This window comes from Phragmites australis, chromosome 8, assembly GCF_958298935.1.
Source record: "Phragmites australis chromosome 8, lpPhrAust1.1, whole genome shotgun sequence".
Taxonomy (NCBI): Eukaryota; Viridiplantae; Streptophyta; class Magnoliopsida; order Poales; family Poaceae; genus Phragmites; species Phragmites australis.
In genome coordinates, this window is record NC_084928.1 from 1,534,009 (window position 1) to 1,556,471 (window position 22,463).

At 46.4% G+C, this 22,463-nt stretch overlaps 3 protein-coding genes and 1 pseudogene across 3 annotated transcripts; all 4 read left to right on the forward strand.

The window, feature by feature from the left end:
* The first annotated feature begins 749 nt into the window (after positions 1 to 749).
* Positions 750 to 5,136, forward strand: LOC133926170 (probable lysophospholipase BODYGUARD 3). Its single transcript, XM_062371962.1, has 4 exons — positions 750 to 1,562; positions 1,675 to 2,012; positions 2,227 to 2,432; positions 4,435 to 5,136. Exons 1-4 carry the CDS (start codon positions 953 to 955, stop codon positions 4,757 to 4,759), a joined length of 1,479 nt encoding a protein of 492 aa, XP_062227946.1. The 5' UTR covers positions 750 to 952; the 3' UTR covers positions 4,760 to 5,136.
* Positions 5,137 to 13,648: 8,512 nt separating this feature from the next.
* On the forward strand, positions 13,649 to 15,021 carry LOC133926171 (magnesium protoporphyrin IX methyltransferase, chloroplastic). The gene has a single exon (XM_062371963.1). The coding sequence runs from the start codon at positions 13,743 to 13,745 to the stop codon at positions 14,721 to 14,723; it is 981 nt and encodes a 326-aa protein (XP_062227947.1). The 5' UTR covers positions 13,649 to 13,742; the 3' UTR covers positions 14,724 to 15,021.
* A 116-nt stretch (positions 15,022 to 15,137) lies between these two features.
* On the forward strand, positions 15,138 to 16,439 carry LOC133927504 (uncharacterized; annotated as a pseudogene).
* A 2,848-nt stretch (positions 16,440 to 19,287) lies between these two features.
* On the forward strand, positions 19,288 to 21,055 carry LOC133926172 (protein CANDIDATE G-PROTEIN COUPLED RECEPTOR 7-like). Its single transcript, XM_062371965.1, has one exon. It carries the CDS (start codon positions 19,460 to 19,462, stop codon positions 20,825 to 20,827), a length of 1,368 nt encoding a protein of 455 aa, XP_062227949.1. The 5' UTR covers positions 19,288 to 19,459; the 3' UTR covers positions 20,828 to 21,055.
* Positions 21,056 to 22,463: the final 1,408 nt, after the last annotated feature.

A 22,463-nucleotide genomic window follows, 5' to 3' on the forward strand; every position in this document is an offset into this window, starting at 1 on the left:
TTTTTTTACTTCTTACCAGAGGTACTTACCTCTCAGCGGAAACTTTTCAAGGAGACACCATCCACATCTATTCGACACTAAATTTAAATTGGATGTTAACCCACACTAGCAAATCTATTACTCACTTCGCTCCAAAACAAATTTTTTTTTTACGTGCAGCTAACTATTTTAAATTTTAGCTATAAATTATTTTTATGTATTAAATTTGGATACTTAAAAATAACACGGGTAGATTTGTCTCAAAAAATAATTTTACAATATTTGTTTTTCTATATTTTATTAATATATTAAAAAAACAGTAATCAAAGTTGGATTTTAGGGACTATATCGATATCCATAACAATACTTATTTCAGACTGAATGGATTACATGTATATAACAAAAACTTCCTTTTACCTAATATGATATCATCCCAGCCTCTGCATATGAGTTGTGCATCGCCTTTTTATATAGCTAAAACTAACTCTATTTGTCGAATTATTACTACATGGTTGAATAATCCATGGATTAACCCCAATGATGGAGATCAACCATTAACCCTGTTCATGAAACGCAATTAAATGCCGTTGGGTGCATAGCTTCACCAGCACAGCACGCGGTGCCACCTCCAACTCAAGCTACCCAACCAAACGTCCAAACCCTTTGCCCACACGCCAAAAAAAAAAAAAAAAAAAAAACTCGCGCAAGAAACCAAGCCACCCGCCTCAAACTGCGCTTAAATGCGCGCCTTCTCTCTCTCTCTCTCTCTTCTTCTTCTTCTGAGGTAAACCCTCCGGCTGTCTCATCGCGAACGCCTCGTTTACTCGTACAAAAAGCCCACCTCCTCTGCGTCTCAGCTATTAGTTGTGTACATAGCTAGCTGAGGTAGCCTGAGCGGGCGGCGGCCGGCGTCGGTTGCTGGTTGCTTGCTGCTGCCCACCGGCCGGCAGCGGAGGTTGAGAGGGGGGGAGCAATGCACATTGCCACCTGCGTGTGGCAAGAGAAGGCAGCAGCCATGGGAGGAGGTAGGGGTGGGGGCGAGTGGAGAAGGGTGTCGATGGCGGCGCTCCTGGCCGCGGCGGGGGGCGCGCTCAACTGCGCGGTGAGCTTCGTGGTGTTCTCGTTCCTGGACGTGCTGGACATGGTGCTGTGCCTGGTGTACAAGCTCGTGGACTACGCCGTGGAGGCGGAGTGGAAGGCGTGCTACTGCGCGGCGGCAGCGCGGGACGGCGGTGGTGCAGGGCCGCGGATCTTCGTGCCCCCGGCGGCGGCCACGCCTGGGCCGAAGGTGGTGCGGCTGTCGGCGTCGTCGGCCAAGATGCAGCTGGAGGACGTGTCCGACACGCTGTACGTGCGGCCGTCGCTGCTGGCGGACGCCACCAAGAAGGCCGGCCCCGCCGCGCCCACGCTCACCGTGAGCCCCGCCATCGCCGAGATGATCCGCGGCAAGATCGACCGCCCTCCCCGCCAGCCGCGGCAGGCGCCGTGCTGGTCCGACTGCGACTGCAAGGTCTGCCACTCCTGGAGCGCCGCCCCCCGCTCCTCCTCCCACCTCTACGTCCACGTGCAAGCGCCACCGCCAAGTACGCTTCAGTCTTAATTCTCACACGCGGTTCATCTCGTCGCCGGCTTTTGTGTGCATGCACGTAGAGTTACCACTTACAGACTGCGCATGCACGTATTAATTGAACACAGGTGGCGGCGAGGCGGCGGTGGAGGACGTGGTGTTCATCCACGGGTTCATCTCGTCGTCGGTGTTCTGGACGGAGACGGTGTTCCCGGCGTTCAGCGCGGCGGCGCGGGGGCGGTACCGGATGTTCGCGGTGGACCTGCTGGGGTTCGGGCGGAGCCCCAAGCCGGCGGACTCGCTGTACACGCTGCGGGAGCACGTGGAGATGATCGAGCGCTCCGTGCTGCAGCGCTTCCGGCTGCGGTCCTTCCACGTCGTCGCGCACTCGCTCGGCTGCGTGCTCGCGCTCGCGCTCGCCGTCAAGTACCCCGACTCCGTCAAGTCGCTCACCCTCCTCGCGCCGGTACGTGCCATCGTCGTTTGTGTTGGGCCCCTGCATCGTCGACACATGTACTTGACTGCCACTTGACTAAAAGAAACAGCCAGGACACACAAAAATCTAACCACGTTTCACTGCGTGCACAAAGAAAACCATGCGTGCGAATCACAGGGAGTAAAAAAGTTTCACTGGTAATCTGACGGGTTTGTTCGATTGGATTGGATTGGATTGTGGGCAGCCATATTTCCCGGTGCCGGAGGAGGAGGCGGGCGCGGCGACGCAGTACGTGATGCGGCGGGTGGCGCCGCGGCGGGTGTGGCCGCCGATCGCGTTCGGGGCGTCGATGGCGTGCTGGTACGAGCACGTGAGCCGGACCATCTGCCTCACCATCTGCAGGCACCACCGCGTCTGGGACCGCCTCTTCAGGATCTTCACCAGGAACAGGTGACCTGCTCCTGCTCTGTGCTTGTGCTCCTCCTCTGTGTCTCTGCTCTCTCACTCTCTCTGACTCGAATGCTCTGCCGCCCTGCTCTGCTCTCGCCGCAGCTCGCACACAGACAGACCCCACTGCACCGCACACATGAACAGGAGTGAAACACAGACGAGTAGAAAAACTGAATTTAAATCCTCTGTTCACATGTATTGAGGAGTTTAAAACACATTGCTCGCACTGAATACGACTCAAGTCGGCAGATGCGGCACAGCTGTGGATTGTATATTTTATACTGGTACTAGTAGCACAGCGAGTCTGAATTTACTGCTATCTTCAGTTCTTGCAGCAGGGCCTGCACGCCTTTCTCTGCTCCCTTCCTCTGCAACAAAATGGGACAGTAAATTGCTTCAAGTTTTAGAGTGATTATTAGTACAGCAACTCAGAAAAAGGGATCGTCATTTCCATCTGAAAAACGCAGGAGCAGAGAGACGGTGACGGCGATATTTGGATTCGCCAAATTATTCTCAATCGCTGTCATCTCCCTAAATGATACACTCAGCCAGAAAATGCTGTTCTTCGTTAGCATTTCGCCGGTGCTAGGCTGCTGCTGATGTCGACGCATCATTTTGTCCGTCAGAATTAATAACACGATTCCGAGTAATACTTACATCCATCATCCTTGTGCTACAGCTTGATAGGAACACACCCTCTTATCTTACTATGCACGTGCAATGCGACGCGTGCAAACCTTAGTGAGCGTTTGGTTCGTTTGCCCGCCTTGCTCTCGCCTGGCCAGCGACGAAGAGCAAATTTGGCTCTCTCGGGCTGGCAAAGAAAAAACTATAAAACACGAGCACTAAGACAGCTAACAAACGAACTAAACGCCGACTGGCTGATTCTTTGCCCGGCAAGATAGGCGAGCAGTGAGCAAGGGATCCAACTGCTCACTTGCATTGCAGCAGTTAAATATTCTACGGTAGAACATGCCGTAACATCTTTCTCGATGGCGACGGCAACCTGTGCCTAAATCGGCGGTGCCACACGGCACCGCCATAACGCCGGGCCCCCAGCCATGACAACCCGCAACTATTCGGCGAGCACACATGGCGAACGCACACCCGCAAGCCCACACGCACCGGCGACCGTGAAAGCACGCACCATTTCGATGCAGGCTCCTGGTTCAGAAGACTCTCGCCGCCGACCGCGCCGTGCTATAAATTTTGCACCAGAAAGGATGGAACTTTTGGGGAAAACCAGAAGGTTTTGCTCAGGACTCAACTCTGGAAGCGTGTCGTTCTGAGACCGTGGTAATCTGCAGTAGTGGAGTGCCCTGCACATGTCCCGATCGTTTCGGTTGCTGAATCGTATGGCGGATCGATGGGCTCGCCTAGCCACAAATCTTGTGGCCAAAGGATTCTTTTTCAGCAAGGTGATCCAAATGGTAGGAGAGGACGGAGAGACAGAGGCAGTTGGGGTCCCAAAATGCACGGGATCCAAGCCTATATGTCTCGGTACAAATACAGTACTCAGCAGTACTGTTTCTTTTTCCTCGCCATAGTTCTCACCGGTCAGTAATGATTTGCAAACAGTGAACATAGTGTTTTTTATACAAAAAAGACAACAGTGTTCAAGCATGAAGGAAAATGGCAGTATCCCGGTAATGCTAGACAGCAGAAGGTTCCCTGCAAGCTAGGACAGAGCAAGTGTGTGGGTCCATGTCCATCCATATTGCATATGCATCGTCGACTCGACTGAGATCTGGTTCGGAGTTGCAAATTTTATTACCGGATTGTGCAAGTACACGAACACCTGGCTCAATCCAGGCTGCGTTCAGAGGGCAAGTGGCTGAGTTCCGAGTCATGGCCGGGTGGGTCCTCTAATGTGTAGCCAGATGGGATCAATGTGCTGGACCCTCCAAGATTTTCTTGTTACTGCTCTGGTGCCATCAACTCGTATGCGTGCATTTTTTTGGATAAAGAAAGCATTTTATTAACTAAGTATGTGTGAGTGCAGGATACGGACGTTCATGATCGAGGCGTTCATGTGCCACACCCACAACGCGGCGTGGCACACCCTGCACAACATCATCTGCGGCAGCGCCGCCAAGATGGACGCCTACCTTGACGTCGTCTCCGCTCAGCTCGCCTGCAAGGTGGCCCTCTTCCACGGCCGCGACGACGAGCTCCTCCCCGTGGAGTGCACGCTCGCCGTCGGCGCCAGGGTGCCCCGCGCGCGCGTCACCGTCTACGACCGCAAGGACCACATCACCATCATCATCGGCCAGGAGGACCTCTTCGCCGCCGAGCTCGAGGCCATCTGGAGGAGCGCCCACGACTAGCATCGTCTATCCGTCGTCTGCCACTGCATGCATGCAGTGACCTTCGGTACCACGTAGTGAGGCCATACCGATCCATCTCCCAACAGTGCACAGAAAGGAGGCGAAAATTAATGGCCGGTAAAGAAAATGCAATAACGACTATATATATATATATATTTACCCTGCAAATTGATGCAACAAGATATGTATAATGCATGCCCTAGTAGGATGAGCAATTCTATCCTATCATTTCCAAGAGTTTATACTTATATTTATAGCTGCTGTTTTCCTTAATTTCCTTTCATTTTGTTCTTCTTTTCCTGCCTTATTCTTCTTTTCTTCTCTGGTACAAGTTAAAGTGTCCTGAATTATTCGAGTGGGGTCTGCATTACTTGTTTGATTGGACCAACAAGCTAAGTTATGTTCAGCTTGTCGATAGCCACCTCAAGATCGAATTGTAAGTTTGTAGCATACACATGGACGTCAAATCAGATCAGAATTAATGAAGCTGCAGAAGTTGGTGAGGTGATGTTTCGTACTACTGCAGTACCATGGCCTGTGAGCTGTGACAGCCACAGTTTGCATCGATTTCGATTGGATTTGGGGCCGGGCCCGCTTGGATTCAATTCGGCATCTGCATAAACTGGTAACTAATACATTGAAAGAGACTAATTCCATTTCACCAACGTCTCTGCCTGTGCTGCCTCTCTCTGCAACTAAGTTTTGATATTGTCATACTGATGGTAAAACTTTGTACTGGAATATATGATTTCCATTTTCATGTTTGCACGGCATACTTTTTCCCCCATCAGTTCCCAGTTCTTCTGGGGGAATCTCCATCAATTTACTCCTTCGAGGGAAAGGATAAGGATTGCATGGTTGCCTTCTGAACTCTGAAGACCGTCAGCATCTTGTCCAGATCAGATAATTCAGCACCAAACTGGAAGCAATACTTTTTTTTGAGAGAGAGAAGGGGTAGGGATTATATTAATATTTTAGCACAGTACAACCGCATTTTACCGAAAGAGTCCTGGAAACATAGAAAATACACAACAAGCCTGTCCAGGTCCTTCTGGCATCGCCTTCCCCTCCGGTGGCCTCCACCTGCCGTCGCGCCGCTACGCATGACCGAAGCAACAAAGATGGACGGAGCCAGAATAAAATGCATTGAAGCCCTAAGATGATCCGCAAGGTCGTCACGTACGTCGCCGGTTGGAACCGCCACCGCTTGACGCCCCGGCGCACCAACGATTGACAGGAGCTCGAAGCTGAATCCTGTCGCAAGAAGGCATGTTGCCAGATAGTACACCTGCAAGAAGGAGCCGAAGGAAGCAAAAAGCCCTTAGCCAACCAAGGAAGCAGCAAAGCTCGCACGCCACTTTCGCCATGGGTAAACCTACCCCTGATCTACCTAAACTAAAGGAAGGAAAAGGGGATATGTACACCCACCGCTGATCTCGTAGCCCCCCCCCCCCCCTCACCTCCGGCGCCGAAATGGCTACTAGAGGCGAAGAGGAGCCAATGAAATCGACGGCGGAAGTAGAATCGCCCTTCGATCTCCCTCTGGAACTGTAGCAAAGGGGAAAAGAAGGGTATAAAGAGAATAAACACTGAAAGCAATGACCAGGTTAGAGTTGGAAATGGGCCATTAACAGCCCAACATTCGACTATCGTTTCAGGTTTAAGCCGATCCATGTTGTCGAGTCCAGAGAAAGCATGATACACACACAATTTAGTAGGCCCATGCTCCTCTCGAAAGAAATAGGCCCATGCTGCACAAAGTTTAGCCCAAACAAAGGTAATTGCATTCAGAAACCATTTCGGCCCAAGGTAGCTGAAACCAAGCTCAAACAGGCCCACTTGGAAAAAACACAGAGAACCTAGTTACGCCTCTGGTCATAAATACATATAATTTTAAATAAGACACATTTTTTAATATATATTTTTAATCATTATTTTTATTAATAATATTTACTAAATTTATTAAATTTGTGATATTATGAAAGATTTTTTAAGACAAAACTACACATATGATTTTTAAGGTTTGTAAACTAAATATTTTGAAAGCTATTGTTATTTAAAGTTTTAAAAGTTAGTTCGAAATTTTTTCAAAATAATATGTATTTATTGTAACGTCCCAGGTATCTACAAACCCAGAGGTTACTGTCTTACCAACTTCTGGCTAAATTGAAAGCTTGATGACATATTTTAGCATAGTTTCCTTGTATCTACCCCTTTTCTAGACAAATAAAACACATAATGTTCACATGCATGATATTTATAGTGGAAAGAGAGTATCAAAACCTAAGTCTAGGACCTTGATAAATTGACAAAAAATAATAACCAAACTATTTAACTAACCAAACTAGCTAAAGCATTATGGAGATAACTATGTTTTACCATAAGGTTGCTAATGTGTGCTGCCATGTGATATTACATCCCTTTCTGAACATGCTATGATCATTGGGTACTAAAAACAAAATGAAACGCAAGGGTAAGTAAAAAATACTCACCAAGCATGATTCAGAATTTGGAAGTACAACACATCACCAAAGTTAATGAAGAACGAGAAATAACAAAGTTTTTCTTTTTTTTGAAAACAACAACGAAACAATAGTTTCCATTTGAAATAGACATACATGAATATATTCTTGCATTTACCGTAAAGCTGAGTCAGTAGGACCATCACTCATTCACGGGATTCTAAACATAACAACCAACTTGCATCTCTGGTATCACCGGCACTTGAATGAAATGTAAAGGATAAACTTTTGAAACTTGATCATTTAATATGGACACAACCATGAACAAAAATCATGTGAACACAAGAAAATACAAGCATAATTCAAAGGGATTAATAAAACATTCAATGAGCGAATCATGCCACAACATGGGTTCGTCACGCACTTGACTTAATCGTGGCGAGGATCCGGTTTCACACATTTAGCACTGACACATCCTAAATCTGAGAAACATATTATACTTAGAATTTGTTCAAGAAGGTCTACATGACTATGCATAGGGTGTCCAAGCTACATTTTCTATCCGAATCCTAAAATCCCCGATTCTATCATTTTCTGCAAATTGGACCAATAGAGCTGAGTTGCTTGCTGATCGAGCCATTACTGCAAAATAAAATATCTAGAACATCTAGGGGATGAAAATTGTTGAGGAACTCTAGGGGATAAAAATTGATGTTCAATACCTTTCTCAGCACAAAAGTGACAAACAGAAGAATTCTTAAATTCTGTTCCATTATCACTTCTAATTGCTCTCAAAGATTCTGGGAGATCAACAAACAAACTAAGAACTAAACTTCTAAAATAACCAAAAGCTTCATCCTTAGATGTCATAAAGTAAACCCAAGAATATCTAAAGTAGTCATCAACAATAACAAGCACATACCATTTACCTTTAAAAGATTATACTCTAGAAGGACCAACAATATTAAGGTGTAAAAGTTGATCGGGTGCATTTGTCATAACCATGATAATAGATGAATGTGAACCTGAATATATTTTACCATATCTGCAAGAAGTGCAAACTAACTCGTTATCATCCTTAAACTTAGGGAAGCCACAAATAAGATATAAACCACTAACTTGAGTGAGATGATATATACCAACATGACCAAGTCTACGATACTAAAAGAATACATCTTTAGAAACATTAGCAACGAGACATCTAAGCTTAGAAGAAGGTAATGCATCAAAATTAGCCTTAAAAACTTGTGCAAAACGTGAGATTCTAAAAACTAGATCACCTAAAGCATCTAATACTTTACATTCATTTTTCTTAAAGCGCACCTCAAGGTCTTTATCAATCTTTTGTGAGACAGAAAGCAGGTTAAATTTTAAGTTCTCGACTAAAGCAACATCCTTGAACATAAACATGTCATTTACCTGCACTGTACCTTTTTGTAACAACTGAGGTAGAAGAAGCATCTCTAAAAATAACACTTTCAGTACGAGATGCACGTACAAGGGAGGAGAATCAATTTTTATCACCGAACATGTGGCGTGAGCATCCAGAATCGACTAGCCAAATGTTCTTCTTCCTCGCTCGTGAAGCCTACAAGGAACCAGAAGATGTCGAGGGCTCAATACCAGGGTTGGTAATAAAGCTTTTAGGAATCCAGTACTAAGTCACTCGACCAACAACACGAGTAGGCAAAACGCGAGTAGCCCTAGTAGACTTAATTCAGGAAGCTCGAGTGAGTTCAACTTGAGTTACACGTTTAGTAAAAGGTGATGATTGTTTCACCTGAGGCACAAAATGAGGTGACACAACCTCACGAGGGATAAAACGTGCCTTTCGTAAATTAGATCTAGCCTTAGACTTTTCTTTCTTTTGTTGTTTAGCTAGTCTAAAGCAAAAATATATGAAATGCCTATCTCTACCACAATGAGTGCAAGTGTACTTAACTCGATGTATGGATTTTGAAGAAGAAGCAATATTTGCATTCATTGTAGAGGATAAAAATTCAACAGACTTAAAAATAACCTTCTTAGGTTCAGATTCAGCAAGAGTTTTGAATTTACCACAACCAAGAACTCTAACAAAATAGTGGGTGCATTTGTCTTAGAACGAGCATAGGGATCAAAACCTAAATCTTGTCTATATGTACTTGACTTTCCCTTAGAAAAAAGTTCTAAAGTTCCTTTCAAGCAATCAACCTATTTAGAAAGAGCTGGACACTTATCACAATCAACACTCATATGTTTCTTTTGTTTACGACAGTTAGAGAATGAAAGAACCTCATGAGTAATCATGTCATTAGCTATTTGAGAAACTTTGGTATTAGCATCATGCAACTTCAATTCCAGAATTGAGCAATTAGAACAGGAAATTGAATCGTGCAAATCAGACATTGAACAACTTGCATTTTTAACATGTTTGCAGTTTAACACAATAAGTTTCTCATTTTTCTCAGTTTCTACTCTAAGTTTCTCAAGTGTAGAAGCATGAACATCTCTGAGATAAGTGAGCTCAGACTAAATTAAGTTACATGACTTGCAATCATAATCATCATGAATTAAAGTCTTAAGTCTTGCAATTTTAGAATTAAACGATTCAATTAAAATATCACATTTCTTAAATTTCTTGTTACATTTCTCTAAGAGTGTACCAAGACGAACAACAATATTAGATAGATCATCATAAGTAGGTAATACCTCGTTACCGTTACTGTCAAGTTCATCCTTGGTTGAGCTTTCTTTGTTGCTTACTATGAGACACAATCCAGTAAATCACGCAATATTTTGCTCTTAGATATTGTGTCATCTTCGCTGCTTTTTGAATCAATGTCACTCAAATTGACTTGTCCGAGCGCTGAAAGAGCTCGATACACAACCTTGCGGTTGAGAAAGCTCTTTTTCTTTTTGTTGTTGAACGATCGCTTCTTTTTCTCCTTCTCCTCTTTTGATGCTTTATCTGCAAGCTTAGGACATTTGGAAAGAATGTGGTTGAGATCACCACATTCATAGCATCTTTGATGATCTCCACTCATTTCTTCCTCATACGCACATTCTACAATGCTTTAGAGAACCGAGTAAAAAGTAGTGCTAAATCTTCTTCAGGAATCAATTCAAGATGATCATCGGTTAGTGAAGATATAGAAGATAATGAAAAACTTGATGAAGAAGATTCAATATGAGACATGCTGGGTTGAGAGACCAAAGCAATTGATTTATTAACGTTCTTCCTAGCAAAAACATCTAGCTAATGAGTTTTCAATTTAGAATAAGGTACATCTAATGTAAGTGAACTCATGACAGTAGATTCTCTAATAGATGTAACTTTCATCTCCCACACTGGCATATCTAAAACTCCTAGTAATTGATGTGCATTCTCAATATTAGTATATGTAATATTAACAGCACGCAAATTACTAAGAATTTTATTAAACCGAGCAAAGAAATCATCTAGTGACTCACCAGGCTTCATCTAAAAACGCATGTAATCTTGTCTTAAATAAATCTTGACATACCTCTTTAAGAACCTTCATGATAATCACATAGTGCTTTCCATATCTCATACGCCGATTTGAGATGTATTACTCGATCGAAGTCGCTCATTTTCAGACCTTGGATGATCAGATTCCTTGCTTTGTTGTTCACCTTGATATGAGACATGTTCTGTGCCATCACTTTATTATTTTCAGGGACCACATATGCCTTATAGACCTTTTCCCATATTGCAAAACCCTGTGCTTGAATATAGGCTTCAATCTTCGCCTTCCAGAACTAGATTCCATGTAATAAATTGCACAAGGTTCCAGAACTGAAAATCAACTCTATCAAAAATACAAGGTTTTGTGGAATACCAATTGTATGATTGAATATGCGTAAAATACCCAATCAGAGGGGGGCTGAATGATTGCGGAAACCAAATTCAAAAATTAACTCACCCAAATTGAAACTTGATTTATACTCGGTATTCCACTCGAAATAAATTGCACAAGCTCTAGTAAAAATGATGTAGAGAAAGATCTGCTGGTTGGATTGCTATCAATTTTGGTCAACAGAAACTAGATTCAAATACAAAACTAACCCCACAAGAATTGAGTAAATCAGATATGTGGATCAGGAATTATGCCTAGTCGAAACAAACTGTGTCAACCAGAATCGAGTAGATCAAAATCTAGTCGAGTTAACAAAAAGCTACTCGAGATCAAACCAAATCCACTCAAAATTTTCTCAGATCAAAGACTATATATTCTAGCATGGTTTTGGATAGATTAAACCAAGATTAAACTTCATAGAAATATAAAATTAATTGAAAACCAAAACCGAGCATACAGAATATAGAAGAAAGAGAAAATTCCGAATCAGCAACTCATCAACTTACGAAACATGATTTTTATTGCATAGAAGTTACAAGATGCCTCTCCAAAGCACCCAACAAGGATTCCATGTAATTCCAAAATAGCTCTCTCTCTCTCGAGTTTCTCTATCTCTCTGTTGCGTTGTGTTGCCCTATTCTGCGCTATTTGCCCAATACAACATACCTCTCTATTTATAGGGTAGTCACACGCACAAATGTGACTGAATCGAACTACGACTCCCTGTCGTATTCAATCTGATCTCTATCCTCCTCTAATAATAAAAGGACAAATAACTTTCGCTAATTAAGCTAATTAGCCAATAATTCTTACGTAATAATGCATGCACATCTCCCATGTATACATGCATATACATAACCAACTCAGAGTCCGTCTCTGACACTAACTCTTGTCACAAGTCCCGCCACCACACAACTCCCTCGTGCCTGCTCTGACTTGAACACGAATTAGTCTTCACATCCACTCACCATTAGATTGTCTCCTGCATCCATCGTGAACCCTTGTCTCCATATGCATTGTTTTCTCAGCTCGAACGTCCCACATGACATCCTCGATCACCACGACCTTAGTTCTTCTTGAACCTAGTCGTCAAACCTCAGTTCCTCCCTGAACTTAGTTCGTCGATCTGTCATCGACCACGTTCACATTCGAGCAACACCTGCACATGAATCAAACAACAATCGAGTACGATCACAAGTCCTTCCCGACTTGACTCAAAATCAGTTCATGCAGCACCACGCAAACTCCAAACAAAACCAACACGCTAACATAAGCATACCCAACTAATGATAGCGCATCAAACCAATTATGCTATCCAAGCATATCTTAGCAACTCATGAACATCAACCAAATGGCATTATGCTAAATCACTTTGCTCTGCCAATTTTATCAATAAAACTAATTTTTCATCACATGATCTCACAGTAGAGAAATGGAGTTGGAGATTCAACTTACTGCAAAGCAGCAGAGACGTACCTAGAATAAGGGTGTCCCAAGTATCAACCAAAAGAAGGGCCCCATGGAGAGAGGAGAGTCCTCTCAGCGACCTCCTTTGAAGAGGTTTAGACCAAATTATCAGTTCGGACAGTCTCAGACTTTTAGGCCCAAGCAGCCAGAAACCCAAAGTTCTTGAATAAGGTTTGATTTGCTTCAAGTGTGGAGACCCCATCATTCCTCGGTGTGTGATGTTTCTAGGAGTGTTGTAGGTGCAACAAGGAGGGACACATGTAGATAGTTTCCAAGAGAAACTCAGATTCAATAATCAAGTGACAACGGTCTAGTTCTTCCTAGATGAGATCTACATAGTTTCCAAGAGAAACTCAGATTCAATAATCAAGTGACAACGGTCTAGTTCTTCCTAGATGAGATCTTCATTTGCTAATTCTCCTTGAAGTTTAGCTCCTTTTACTAGTGCTCCTCGAGGGTCAGTTCGGATGATGGCTGCTTCTCCACTACCAAATCAATAACTCCCTCAACAGTACATGCATCTACCTATAGGTTACTACTGACCTATGCCTGAGGTTCCCCGCTCCACCTCCCCCGCTTCAGTTGCTTGCGCCAACTACTGCCCCACCACTACAGCATGCTGGAGAAAGTGCTACCTCTTCTACACTCATTGGGATCTACACCATGCCTACTACCTCTTCTCTTGGATGTTCAGACGTGGTCTCAGGTATCCTTACTGTTAATTCACATTATGTTTTGATTCTGTTTAATTCCGGAGCTACCTTTTCGTTTATTTCACTTGACTTTGTTACAAGAGTAAGTATATCCAGTCAGAAATTTTTTTAGTCCATCCAAGTTAAATCTCCTAGAGGTTTGGTTTTTAGTTCGGTGATATGCTCAGTTGTATAGTAAACATAGAGGGAGATGATTTTGTAGCCAACCTGATGGTAATTCTCTTACTATTATTCGATGTCATTCTTGGATGATAATATTTCAGACAAGCACATCATCGAATTATCTATTTGTGCTGTAAGATTCGGTATTACATTTATGATGGTCCAAAGCCCCCTCGTGCACAGCCACAAGCATAGCTTACGCAGAAAATCTCGGCAAATCGGCGCTCACACGAGGGGCAATCCGCAAAAACCCTATCCCCAAAATCCCAACTCCAACACCCGCGAACCACTCGAACCACCCCCACTGCTCACTCCGACCATGGCGCGCGCCGGCGTCTCCACCGCACCGCTCTCCCGCCTCCACTCGCCGCCGCCAGCTACCCTCCTCCACAACCAGCAAGCCCAACCCCACGTACTCCTCCGCCCACAGCGCAAGGCTCTCACCACGGCCGCGGCTCTGCCAACGGCCGCGGACCTCCCGCCACTCTCCCTCCCTGCCGCAGCGGCCGCGGCTGCCGCACTGGCCGCGGCTGTGTCCCTATCCGACCCCGAACGCAGGCGGCGCGCGCAGGCCGAGGCGGCGGGCGGCGGTGACAAGGAGGCGGTGCGCGCGTACTTCAACTCCACGGGCTTCGAGCGGTGGCGCAAGATCTACGGGTCCGCGACGGAGGGCGTGAACCGCGTGCAGCTCGACATCCGCGAGGGCCACGCGCAGACGGTGGCCGCCACGCTAGCCATGCTACGTGACGGCCCCCTCCCGCTCGCCGGCGCCACCGTCTGCGACGCCGGATGCGGGACGGGGTCCCTGGCCATCCCGCTGGCCGCCGAGGGCGCGGACGTGCTGGCCTCCGACATCTCCGCCGCCATGGTGTCCGAGGCGCAGCGGCAGGCGCAGTTGGCGGTGGCCTCGCAGCCGACGGGGTCCCCGTTCCGCATGCCGAGGTTCGAGGTCCGCGACCTGGAGAGCCTGGAGGGGAGGTACGACATCGTCGTGTGCCTCGACGTGCTGATCCACTACCCGCAGGAGGACGCGCGGGAGATGATCCGGCACCTGGCATCGCTCGCGGAGAAACGGCTGCTGCTCAGCTTCGCGCCCAAGACGCTCTACTTCGACTTCCTGAAGCGCGTGGGGGAGCTGTTCCCGGGCCCGTCCAAGGCGACGCGCGCGTACCTGCACGCCGAGAGAGACGTCGAGGACGCGCTCCGCGACGCCGGGTGGCGCGTCGCCAACCGCGGCTTCATCTCCACGCAGTTCTACTTCGCCAAGCTCTTCGAGGCCGTGCCCGTCGTCTCGCCCTGATCACCCGAGGCAGCCGTATCGATCGTGTGTGGATAGCGTGTTTCCCTGACGCGATTGTTGATAGAGGCGCGGCCGTGGCTGTTCCTGCTTGCAAATTTTGCTGTCTAGCCTGTAGATTGAAGCAGAGTTGTGATCTGAAACCTGCGCCATTTCTTGTCCTCGCCAGTGTTACGTTTTTTATTTTGCCCTAAATCCAAGTCGAATTGCGACACGACACTGGTGTCGGAATCTAAGTTGTATTTAGTGTGTCTAAGTTTTCTTTCGAATGGAACATCTCAATTAAGTCGAATTTCGACACACCTATTCATGTTTAGGTAACACTGACGCAGCGAGGCTGGCCGATTCGACCACTCACACGAAAGAAGTAGCCGATTGGAGCTGTGATGTTCTAATTAACCTGCGAAATACTCTTGGATGTGTCTCATCCATCGTGGCATTCATATCGACTTCTATGAAATTTATATCGGTTTCTGTGAAATTTATATTGATTTCGATGGAAAACTGGATGAAAATTCTGCGAAATTCCTGAAACTTGCAGCGTGCAATGCGGTGTGCAGTCTTATACTCCATCCCCTTCCTTGGGCTGGGCTCACCTTGAGGGTTGGGCCATTCCACGTAGCCCTGTCCATCCATCCATCCATAGAGTTCTTTTTTTTATTTTTTTATTTTCTAATTTAAAATATTAAATAAATAGACCTTGGTTAGAAAGAGGTCTAAAAATAGACGCATACCGTTGCTTACCACCCGTCGGATGAACAGTAGTCGTCATAAATACTGTTCATGACTCTGATTTCGTTAGTCTTCTGTTGCTCTAAAAATTCTATATCTTTTTATATGTGTTTTAAAATTTATGTGCAACTTATTTTAATTAGATTTATTAAAAAACCTCTGTAAAATTTAAAATATTTTTTTTATAAAAAGACTACTTTTATAAATTCTAAACATTGTTAGAATCTTAAATAAAATTTTAAAATTCTAAAAAATTATTAATATTCTTTTTATATGATAGACTAATTTGTAAAGAGGCCGTCAAGCTACCACGGTGGTAGAACTGTATTGCTTATCGCCCTCTTAAGCGGTAAGAGGCTAGCTGCCCTCGTTAGACATCTATTTTTTAAATATTTCTATCAGCGTTTATTTATTTAATATTTTAAATTAGAAAATATAAAAATAAAAAAACTCTCCATCCATGAACCGCGCGTTGCTTCTTCGCTCTCCGCCCCCAGCCGCTCGCCACCATCCCCTGCCCGTAGCCTTGCCACCGCGCGCCGGCGCCCACCTCGGTGTCAGCCAATCCGCGGCGGTGGGGAAGCAGAAGGGGCAGCGGCTCCGACTCCGACGTACACGACGGCTTCTTCGGACAAGGACAGGACGGCGGCGAACCGGAGCAGGACGAGACGGGCCGCCTCGCCGGAGCCCGCAGAGCCGCAGCTGCGGGGGTCAGACGTGCTGCGCGCGCTGCAGAGAGCCGCGGCCGCGAAGGAGGCCAGGAAGAGCAAGAAGAACGAGCCGGGCCAGCGACAGAGGAAGGAGAAGCTCGAGGGAGGCAGCGAGGCGGCGGTGGCGGGGGAGGTGATGCCGGTGGTGATAAGGCTAGAGTGGGCGGCCAGGATCCGGGAGCTGGAGCTCAGGGTGCAGCAGCTCGCCGACAAGTAGCACTGCCACCATTATAGATTATAGGGAACCTGACCAGTGGCCACTGAGCAAGGGCTGCTGCTCTGCCTCCTCATCTTTCCTCTGCGATACTGCTAAAGCTAGTTCAGACTTCAGAGTGTAACAGGATGAAAGAACCAAATCATCAGACGATTCTGTCGCCAACGTGTTAGCAGTTGCACAATTGCATTCCTGCCAATCTGCAATCAGCTAGGCTTTCCAAGGTTTTCAGTACAAATCGTGCTACATCAGTCGTGGTTGCTATGCAGAGGAGCCAGCCTCTCTCTTACTCCTTTCTTCATCTTCGTCCTCTTCCTCGGGCTCAGAGTGGCACTACGAAGCAGTAAGGAGCTGTAGCCCCACTAGCCCCCCTTGACCTGCCCCTGTTGCTATTTCTGATGGTATATTGCATGCCATTTTACTGACCCTGAACCTGAAGCCATTTTCTGTCATGAGTGCAGCAACATTTTTTAAGGTTCCTTCCTGATTTCACCGATAACGAATCACCTTGACAGTGCTGTGGCAACATCATTTCGTCTTAGAACACGAACGATTTTCTGAGACGGATTAAAGTGATTAAAGAACAGTTGCTGCAAATGCCAGATCTCGAAATGGGAAGGTGGCTAGAGGTGATCAAGGTGTTGATCAACTTGCCAACCGGTAGCGGTGTGAACTAATCGGTCTGCTTCGAGATGGCGATTGAAGCACCACTCCCAACAAACTCTCTTGGATCGGTTTTTAAACCCTGCTGATCACCGACACCGAAATGTCAACCACCGCGCCCAAACAAAACATCTACTGGGAGTTAGAACCTGTGTCACATTTTGAAAATGCAGAAATTTTTGTAGCATTTTAAATGTTACGCACAAACACACAAAGCAGAGTTGATCATATCCTAGAATGAAAACAAATAAAAGGAAGTCACATATGTTCATGTACCATGGCTCCGTTTGTTGGTGTATTTTCAAAACCTCATTTTCCCCTTCGTTTTGAACGAACCATATAGTCAGAAGTGTTTTTTCATAGCCGTAGAAGAAAATTCATATTGGATTAGTGCTCCCTCCGGGCACAAATGTTCCATGTTTTGGATAAGACCCGATTAATTTTTAAAATTTTGATTATCAATGGCTTATAAAAAATTTGGTTTACAAATATGAAAATCATATGTGTAGATTACTCTTAAAAAAATACTTTGATAATATCATAATTTTTGGATAATATAAATTATCGAAGGTTAATTTCTGACAATGATTTTGGGTACACCGGCTGATGGGATCATGAACGGCGCTTGTGGTGTGCTTATGTTTATGATGAACTCAAAAACACATAGATTATCTAGGTTCAGACCTCATTAAGAATAATAGTCAAACATCATATGTATTTTATTATCTATGTTTGTAAACTGGTTATATATGACTGTTATTGACTCCTCCATCTTTGTTTCTGTACAAACCGAGTCCTCCTCTCTTTACGTACTTAAAAAAAAGAAAAACTTACAAGTGGATCCCGTTTAACAGACTCATGTCTAGCTAAATATTCTACTATTGGATCATCATCATGGAGAACTGGGTGATTCTGACTTGCTATGAGAGCTCTGTGTGCCCGTCCCATCCGTGAAACACCTCCCTTTGTGGACCCCGGATGCCCGACCTGTCCCATCGCTGAGTGCCGTAAGATCGTCTACCTAATCGTCTCGTTCCTACACTTCACAAGTCTACCTGCAAAACCGTCCACTTGTCTGGTCGTCTTACAGACCCTATCCTGTTCCTCGTGCGGTGCCACATTGGTCTGCAAAGCCTCATCGGTCATGACTTTGTTCATTGGATTGGGTGCCTGGGAAAGAAAAATACTTGAGTAGACAATAATAAACATGATTAGACAGGTAAGGTAAGAACTGCCCCTACGACTAGCAAGAATTGACTGTAGGATCGCACAATATCACAGAAGACTGATCATAGAATCGTATAATATCACAAGTAGACCGGTTATACAAGCCTTATCCTAATCATGCGGTCTCCACCTGGTGGCACAATTGGCCATGGGTCACGAAATATATCCTGCCGACTGTCATATGTCTCATAGTCCTATCAGTGAGATACCCCTCGTCTAATACTTTGATATAAATATATTTTATAAAAAAAAATAGTTAAAACTATCAGACTATGTTTATGACTAAAAGAAGTACAAATTATCTTATCCGACACTGTCTCGTTAGAATGTCAGATATTTATGGAGAAGTACAAATTACCTTATCGGACTATGTTTCACATTGCAACACCACAACCGCAGACTAACTCTACTTCAACACAAGTTGCACAAGGACTCAACGCTTAAAGGTTTAATTTGACAGTCATCAGAAAAACCTTGCCAATAAGAAGCCCATAAGCAAGTCGATCTGCTCCTTGTGTTAGATCACATGTAGAACATTTTAATTCAGCAAAAATCATGTAGGAATTTTACTGATTTTTTTTTGTAAAACTACTGAAAAAGCTTACGCAACAAGTTTGCGTTAAATGTATTCCCGATAGTTGTAGACTTGCGTGTTTTCCACCACACGTGTCATTTGATCATTTGAGAACCTAAGCCTAGGCTTGGGTAGTGGTTTACTCTTTGCCCACATGAGATTCAATCACATGCTTGCTCTTTATACCTTTTATTAAGGTGAATTTTTTTAATAGATAACATTTTTATTAACAATAGGTGTATTTGATGACTTTGTTAATAAATAAGTTATGTATATACGATCTTTAGTAGATACTGTGTAAGTATATGTATTTGATGATGTGTGTTGCGTGTCATTAGGTTGTTACAGTGTTTGTAATAAAAAAAGTTAAGTGTAGTTTCTTTTTTAAGAAAAAATCATCGGTTTGTCATCAGGTAGGAAAAATCGAGTGCAACTTGTTTTTACGGAAAAATCGTCTGTTTGTCGTCAGCCGGACGGGCCCGAAGTCCCCAACTCAACCGGCTCCCTTCACCGGCCGACCCATCACGCCATCCCCAACTTCCTCCAAATCCCAAATCCCACCGGTCACCACGCCACCGACGCCGCCTCCGCCGTCTCCTTCCCCAGATCGCACCACCCAATGGCCGCCTCGCCGCCCGCCGCGGCGGTCGTGGGGGTCCTCGCCCTCCTCCTCGCCGCCGCGATGGTGCCCCCCGCCGCGGCCGAGATCCGGGAGACCTTGATCCGCGCCGACCCGCGCAGCATCATCCCGCTCGACGAGTTCGGCTTCACCCACTCGGGCGTGCTGGAGCTCAACGTCTCCGGCATCGCCTTCGACCCGCCGGCCTCCGCCGAGCTCGACCTCTCCCAGCTCGGCTTCTTCCTCTCCACCCTCGACGCCTGGGTCCACGTCCTCCACCAGCTCCAGGACCTCGACGTCACCTGCGCGCTCCAGTCTGACCTCGTCAAGCTCGCCTTCTCCTTCGACCGCCTCAGGCCGCCCTCCAACCCCGCCGGTGTCGAGGTTGCGCGCTCATCGTCCTTCTCCACCGCCTTCCGCGTCTCCGACCCGGGACAGTACACGCTGGTCTTCGCCAACTGCCTCGGCGGCGGGCTCAAGATCTCCATGGACGTCCGCTCCGCTATGTACAACGTCGACCCGGCCACGGGGGAGCGCGCCTACCTCTCCGCAGGGGCGTCCGTGCTGCCCTCCTTCTACTTCCTCTTCTGCCTCGCGTACGCCGGGCTCGCCGCCGCTTGGGTCGCCATCCTGCTGCGCAAGCGGGCCGCCGTGTTCCGGATCCATTACTTCATGCTCGCGGTGCTCGTGCTCAAGGCGCTCAACCTCCTCGCCGAGGCCGAGGACAAGTCATACATCGAGCGCACCGGCACCGCACACGGATGGGACGTGCTCTTCTACATCTTCAGCTTCCTCAAGGGGATCTCGCTCTTCACGCTCATAGTGCTCATCGGCACCGGCTGGTCGTTCCTCAAGCCGTACCTGGCAGACCGAGAGAAGAAGGTGCTCATGGTGGTCATCCCCCTGCAGGTCGTGGCCAACATTGCACAGGTGGTGATTGACGAATCTGGGCCCTATGCTCGGGACTGGGTCACCTGGAGGCAAATTTTCTTGCTGGTTGATGTGGTCTGCTGCTGCGCTGTGCTCTTCCCGATTGTGTGGTCTATTAAGAACCTCCGCGAGGCTGCTCGCTCAGATGGGAAGGCGGCGGTGAACCTCATGAAGCTGACTCTCTTCCGCCATTACTATGTGGTTGTCATTTGCTACATTTACTTCACACGGGTCGTGGTGTATGCGCTACAGACCATCACCTCGTACCGGTATCTATGGACTAGCATCGTGGCTGGGGAGTTTGCAACACTTGCGTTCTATGTGTTCACCGGGTACAGGTTCCGGCCTGAGGTGCATAACCCATATTTTGCGATTGATGATGAAGAAGAGGAGGCTGCTGCTGAGGCACTCAAGTTGGATGATGAATTCGAGCTATGAGGATTAATAGCTGGCACCCTCCTCCTTGTCAGTGGTCCTATTAGTGTTGTATGTGCCAAAATTCCACATTACAAATGGTATAGACTGGTATTTAGTCCATATCCTTTTGTTTTTCTTTTGAAGTTGGTTACATTTTGCCCTACTGTAATTGGTTATTTACAACGTTGTGTGCGTGTTAAGAAATGTAGCTTGGCTTTACCTTAATTTAATCCATAATCATTGAAATGAGCTGTTTTCGTGGTATCTAGATACCAAGTCCTGTTTGTAGATGTTTACTTTGTTTACATGGTAAACGAAATTGGCTATGATTCAGTTTATTGACCCATGTGTTACTGATTGTAGCTCTAGTTCTGACATGTTCAGAATACCTGTATGTTTTCATGGGTGCTCTTGTGCTATCAGACCCCTGTTTCTTTCTGGAGGCAAAACATGATGACTTGCCTAGTTGATTCTGATGTTTCTCAAATTCAAAACGGAGACTAAATTTTGTAGTGCACAAAAGACTAAGTTGCAGATGCTATTTAGTTGTATAATTTGCATTAGCCTCACCTAGTTACCTGTTTGATGTGTATGCGTTCATTGTGTCCTCTTCATGCTGCATATGCTTTGATATGATGGTGACGATTTCACATATAAATGCTACCTTGTTCCTAGTGAAGTTTGGTTATTATGATCACAACGGTGCCTAGTTTGCATAGAGTATGCTTTAATCCTCTCTAAGCTGCACTCTTTGCGGTTTATGTAGTTTGGCAATTCCATCTAGGAGGTGACGAGGGCACAAAATAGGAAAAAGGAAAATGTCCATTTTACTCCCTTGAACTATGCCGTTGGTCCAGATAACCCCTGAACTCTCAAACTGTCCATTTAACTTTCCGAAGTTTCAATACCAGATCACTTAACCCCTTGAGCTGGTTCCAATAGCGGTTTTAGTGATGTGGAAGCGGTTTTTGATGATGTGGCTGCCACTCCACCTGGTTTTTGCCACGTGGCTACCACGTCATCTCTCTCTCTCTCTCTCTCTCGATCTCGATCTCGAGCTCGAGCCGCCATTCCCCACCCGAGCTCCACTGCCGCTGCTGTGAAATCCACTGCGACCGAGCCCTCTCCTCCGTAGCCGAGCCTAGGGAAGCTCGGAGGAGCTTCTCCTCCACCTCCTCCCTCGATTCCCCGGACGAGCCCATCACTCACTGGTCGGAATCGACCTTGCCCCATCGTCTTCCCTGCCTCTGACTGTCGCCTTAGAGCCTCACCGACACCATGCCACGCCGCCGCCCCTCCAAGATGATGAGCACCACGGTGAGCTTCCCCTTCACCTGTAGATCCTTGTGCGCGCCCTCATTTGGCCTCGGCCCATCGCTGGCGCGATGCTCGTCGTGCTCCCGAGCGTGGCCGCGTCGCCCTCGCCGTTGGTCGTGCTCCAGCCGAGCCTGTCGGTCAAGGGCCCCCTAGCCGAGTTCGTCTCATCGAGCTGGAGCTTTTGGCGTAGTCGATTGGCCGAGCCGTCACCGGAATCGTCGCCGGCGAGGTCGGGCTACCGTGTACTTGCCGGCGAGGTCGGGCTACCGTGTACTTGCCGGCGAGGTCGCGCCACTCCATCTGTGCCACCTCCTTCTACGTCGTTGATGTCGCCGCTACT